General features: G+C 33.7%; 1 protein-coding gene across 1 annotated transcript; it reads left to right on the top strand.

Annotated features, from left to right (window-relative positions):
• Positions 1-1342: 1342 nt before the first annotated feature.
• LOC120355251 (ulvan-active sulfatase-like) lies at positions 1343-3989 on the top strand. The gene is made up of 2 exons (XM_039443597.1): positions 1343-1512; positions 3745-3989. Exons 1-2 carry the CDS (start codon positions 1506-1508, stop codon positions 3954-3956), a joined length of 219 nt encoding a protein of 72 aa, XP_039299531.1. The 5' UTR covers positions 1343-1505; the 3' UTR covers positions 3957-3989.
• The last annotated feature ends 2247 nt before the right edge of the window (positions 3990-6236 follow it).

The raw sequence follows: 6236 nt of genomic DNA, 5'->3' as shown, positions 1-6236 counted from the left end.
CATTTCACTACAAATACATCACAATATTTAAGAGAAAAGGTTGTGATCTAATACTAATAGCCCTAATACTCATTCAAATCCGTTTTTAAACTTTAAAAATGAAAAATCGTACTCAAGAGCTGCAACAGCCTGCTTGAATGTATGAGTACGAGAAAGAAGGGAATCCCACACGGTATGCCTGTCTCACTCACTCCGCCTTACACACTTTTGGTTGTAGCTAAGCATTGGACAGCCCGTTCCAGTTAGTTTAGAGTTCACTGCTTTTAGGCTCAAAAAGTGATCAGCAACAAATGATACTGGTAAGAGGCTGAAATTCCTAGGAATAATTATTGAGCCTACTCGTCTAAGTTGGGCACAATACATTGCTGTTGTGAAAAGTAGGTTGAGCAGCGGTGTGATTGTGGGCAGCTGCACCAGCATGGACAACGTCACGCTTATTTTGGTATTTTTCATCCACACATTTCATATGGCCTTATAGTCTGGGGCTGATCTTCACAAGCACAAGACATTTTCATAATGCAAAAGAGGGCTGTCAGAGTCATCGCCAGGAAACATTGTACAGATATTTATAAAGGTCTTCGCTTTCTAACTCTATATTCATTATATATATTGCAATGCTTGCTATTTCTGAAAGCAAATCCGGAGAAAATGGAGTTGAAAAATGTAATTCATTCTTATAAGACAAGATCCAATCAGACGCTCAATGTAACACGAAGCAGACTGCATAAAACTGATCAAAGTCCCTCGAATGTTGCAATTAAATTGATGAATAGGCTTCCTATTGAGGTGACGCAAATTAATGACACGAGGTTCAAACAGATTTTAGAAACATTTCTCTTGAAAAACCCCTTTTACTCAGTTAAAGAGTTTATCGGCATGAAAATGAATGTAGAAGATTTCGATATTTAGAACTTATTAATATTAATGTTATAAGAATAGGATTAATATACCGTACATGTTTTTATTGTAAATGTGACTTTGCATTGTTTTTTATTGACAATATTTGTATTGACCGAGTGTATTTACTGTTATATTGACTGGCCTATATGTCAAATTGTGACATCCTGTTTTTGGCTAGTAAATTTATTTATTTATTTATTTAAAGCAAAGCGAGAAAGAGATACCGCTATCCGCTTTTTTATTTGCACTTGTGGATGTTTACTGTGAACTTTCTTCTTTTATCGTTTTCTTTCGAACTCTGTTTTCCAATCAGTCATTTTCTTTTAAACTTCATGTTCACATTCACTTTGTCTTCTTTTCCCATTTTCTCGTAAACACTGTCTTCTTCATTGTACTTTCCTTCTAAGCTTTGTTGTCTATTTTTTTTTTAATTTTTATTAATTTGGTTACTTGTTGTCGTAGATTACCATCCGTTGGAGAATGTGCCATTGCCGGACAACAGACAGCGACCCTATGGATCGCCGACGGTCGCTTGGAATCCGTGGAACGATTTGCGCGAAAGGGACGACATTGCCAAACTCAAACTGCTCTTTCCGTTTCAACCAATGCCAGTTGGACCATTCTCAATTGAATTTAATTTATTTCATCAACATTTTATAATCATGAACATAATTATAAATTTTTATAGGTAGCAATAATTAACTTTTGACAATAAACACTTTATAAAAGAGTTTTCATTACCTCATTTTGACCATTCTCATCAAAATTAGGGAAAGAAACAGTTTTGGGATCCTGTTGATTATCACCCAATCATCAATTTGAAATTGTGATTGTGGAATGTAATATATAAATAATGCTAGCAGCACAAAAGCAACAACTTAAATTAAAGCTACAGATTGAAATTGATGAGAAATTCCATTTATTCAAATGCTAATTAATGAAAACCTAGATGGAAATTCGATTAAAGCTACTATCCATAAATTATTTGCAAGTCAGGTAGCTTACCCTTACATCAAACTGACAATCTCTGGATAGCAGCGCTCATTTTATACGAAGCCAGCCAATCTACAGATAGTCCAGTCAATATAGACATGAAAAAGGGGGTGTGCTTGCAATTTATATTGTAGTTCTGGTTTTTTAATATATTATTTGGGTACATAAGATAAGTCCAGAACAAATTTCTTCGAGCAAAATTTTCTTGTGCTAGATACAGGGTGGCCCAAAAACCTCGTATTTTCGGCTCATTTTCCAGTTTTCAGCTATTTTCAAAAAACTCGTGATCAGACAGAAAAATTTGTTCTCGCCTTTTTTATAGATTATAAAAGTCTGAATAAGATGAGATCATTTGGAATTCTCTATCTCCAATGAGTACTGAGTTATGATTTCTCAAAAATGAGTGAAATTTGAAGAAAAAATCAATTCTGATGAATTTAAGTTTTTGATTATGATTGCTACCGTTCACACCATACAAGCAATTTATATTGTGAATTCTCACTGCATTCAATTGAAGTCTGAGATCATTGGGTTGAGTACTTGAGTTTCGTGAAAAGTCATATAAACGCTCTTCGAGTAGTTCAGTGTCAACGCATTTCTCACAAGCCACATTCTCACACCAGAGAGTCCGATGTTGGTTAAGGATATCACGTTGTCCCATGAACTCCCAATGCAGTATCATCAGCAGGAGACAAAACTCTACATCTCTTGATAGGAAGACTTAATAGATATCATTTATATTAACCAAAAACAAAATCGGAGATAGAACCGTGCCCTGGATTTCGCCTCTACCAGACAATCTTAATGACCTCCGAAATCGGATCGCTGCGGTTGCACAGGTTACGCTTGATATGCTGGTTCGAGTGTGGCAAGAAATCTATTATCGGTGTGATGTATGTCCCATCAACAACAGCTGTCACATCGAGCCAATATAACACCCACACCTTAAACTTGTGTGTTTTGTAACAAAATAACACCTTTCTCAACTCTGTAAGTAATTCCAATAAATATGTAAGTGCTTTCAAAGTTGTAAAGTCCTTTTTTGTCATACTTACTCAATTGCAGCTGTTTTCCATGCATTAAATCAAGCCGGTAAACAGCTGTTTGCAGAACAAGAAAACATGTAGTTTTCATTACAGCATACTATCATAGCCACCTCTAGTACAAGGCCCCGGCCTACGATATTGCAACGTCGCAGTGTAGGCCTAGAATCTAATACGTGATTGGTGAAAATGATTTAAAAAAATTCCAGCTGATCTTTTTCACCAATCATGTATTAGATTCTAGGCCTACACTGCGACGTTGCAATATCGTAGGCCGGGGCCTTGTATTAGAGGTGGCTATGATACTATACTGTAAAGAGATCATATGTTTTCTTTACAGTTGAGTATGTTAGGACAGTGTCCTAATAACATCTGAGTAATTAATATACTAACTCAAATAATTGAAGAACTCATTTAAGGAGTTTCAAGTTATAAGAACTCATCTGAAATCTTATAATTTAGGCCTTTATTTTATTTGAGCTCGAAGGGTCTGTCTGTTAAGAACTAGGCGCTACGGGCTAGGTCATGTTTATAGAATGCAGTAGTTCGAGCAGCAGCAGGTAATGGTTTCTGTTTCACAGAAATATTATTCTTTCTCAGATAAGTACAACAAAAAATATTATACGTAACTTGTACTGTAACGTATTTACCGCATTCGTATGATAATTCTGCCCTCAACTAAGTTTCGGGCAGAAACAATCATACTTATGCGGTAAATTATCGTTACCGGACTTGTTACGTAAAGTACTATTATAATCACTCTGTATATCATTTTCTATTAATTGTAAAGATATTGTTTGTATTGCAGTGGATTGGATGAAAAGCATAATCCAGAGTTACAACGCGGCAGTTACTTACATTGACGAGTTGATTGGTGAACTGCTGCTGACACTTGAAAACGAAGGATTAGATAATAATACAATTGTCGCACTGATTGGAGATCATGGTGAGTTGTCACTGCTTGGTTCGGAAGCCACCCAAATCCATTCGTTTCTTAATATGTTTTGTCTATTACAGTGAAGCACGCTGCACACGGGGACAATAGTAGCGTCCACTAGCTGTCAAGGGACAATGGAATTGGAAATGTCATGTTCATTTCAGCTACGGAAATTTCTAATTCCGCGTTCCCTTAGCAGCTATGTGAAGTCCACGTTATAATGACAGTGTTTGATTAGCAATGGTATTGCTATCCTTGTCTATCATTCAACAAAGCGGATCTCTTTCTCGCTTTGCTCTGTTGCCAGATCGTCTCTTAACAATGTGAAATCAATAATTAACAAAATATTTCATCTTAAATTCTTAATTATGAAATTATTGAAAAATATAATTTCCTGCTTAATAAAATAAAATAATAGATTATTTTAAACGAGGATGAACAGTTGGCTTCTATTACAAAATGATGTGGAGAGTTTGTTTTCAAGAGTGGAATAGATATAAATTTGCGGGTTTCATTGGATGAAACTGTTACAAGGTTTCATCCAATTTAACTTTGTAACAAAGTTTCTTTGTTTAAAAAGATAACGCACTGATAAGCTTTGTTTATAACTCATCACATTATAACATTATAACTCATCACTCTTCAAAATCTGATAAGCTTTAATAAAATTAGTAGAATCGATGGTGATAATATCTTTGTTTTCTTATTATTATAGTTTGTAACAGCTGTGCCTAGTGGAAAGTTGTGTGTATATTTTTGGCTTCAAAATTTTCTAAAATAACTCAATTTATTCAAAGTGCAGTGATATTAGTGCAAAATTTGACTATAATTTGGTATTTTAATCATTCTAAATTCAAAATTTCTAGCTAATATATATTCTTGGACAGAACTTTGAACTTTAAATTTCATCAGTAAGAGCTGTCACCTGGTCAAATGGGACATATATATGATTCATATATTTATCTCATATTGATCAGGATTTTAGAGTTTTAATTTACGAAAAGTTTAATGAACGGTGTTTCTGCCTTTGAACAGTTTTGTCATCGACAGAAAGATTGTTTATTTCACTTGTTATCAAAATTATTGTAGCTTCTCTTTTGTTTTTCATAACAAACGTGCTCGCTTGTGCGACGGATAAAAATATGTATTTGAAATGGCTTCATGTTTGGCATTGACTGAGTTATATATTAATACCCAAAATTTTACTAGTGTGTGTGTGAGCTCGTTCGTTAGGACTGTGAGTAAAGTCCGGCTGTTCTGGTGAAGGGGATAGATTTTGTTCTTGTTTTATAATACAGTTTTCCTGTCACAGTTCGGGCAGTTTAAAGAGAATTGTATTATTGAATAAGAGGGGATCTGAACCCACTTCATTAGATCAGTTTTTTTTATTTATTTTTCATTAATAATTAACGTCGCGATTAACCAGTGGATGCCAAATTGGGGGCCATTATCATAAAGGTAGGTGACTACTGAGTCATTGTTTTAAATTTTCCATAACCACAACAAATTTAATCTTCACTAGCAGCCAAGCGAGTAGCCCTTGAAATATTTATCTATTTATTGTTATTTCATAATTTCTAATTATAATTCTAATTTTGTACTAATAATTTATTGTTTTGTTTTAATTATCAAACCAGTACGATCATTTCTTGTTTTTCATTTTCCCACCCTTACATACTTGGTGAAGGCAGATCTTGTTTACATATTTGGTGGAGGTTTATCCTGCCGTCCATATATTGTTTACATAATTGGTGGAGGCTCAAGGGTTTTTAATCCAGCTTTTAAAATTTGGACTTTTCCGTTTACCTCATTGAAGATTCAATTTTTGTGGTTGCATTTTTCATTATTAAATAATGATATGTTTTTATTTCAGTGAAATTATGGGTGAAGTAGTTGAGTTTAAACCTTACGGGGCTCTAGAAACAGTTAGTAGGATGAATTTCGAGGATTTATTGAATTTGTGGAACAATAATTGATTACTAATAATGGATTTTAACGGATGGAGAATGATGATTATAATTGAACAGATTAATTTTGAGATTCACGATATTGGAAGATTTACGATTATTATTGATTTTGAATTGCAAAAGCTATGACAATTGAAGATTTTGTACGATTGCAAGATTTATTATCAATTCTTATTAGAAAGAATGAGATATTTATGATGAGATGAGAAATTAATGATTATTAAGATATGATTGAATAGGATAAATTTATTATTATTGAAGAGATTTTGAGATATGGAGAATTTATGATTATTAAAACCAGATTAATTGGAAAGTTATTATTTATTATTGAATAGAATTGGATTGGAACAGATTAACAATGGAAAAACTTAGACCGTTACTATTACCGAAATTTTT

Source organism: Nilaparvata lugens, chromosome Y (genome assembly GCF_014356525.2).
Source record: "Nilaparvata lugens isolate BPH chromosome Y, ASM1435652v1, whole genome shotgun sequence".
In the NCBI taxonomy this organism is placed as follows: domain Eukaryota; kingdom Metazoa; phylum Arthropoda; class Insecta; order Hemiptera; family Delphacidae; genus Nilaparvata; species Nilaparvata lugens.
This window is presented reverse-complemented; position numbering and strand designations above follow the sequence as displayed.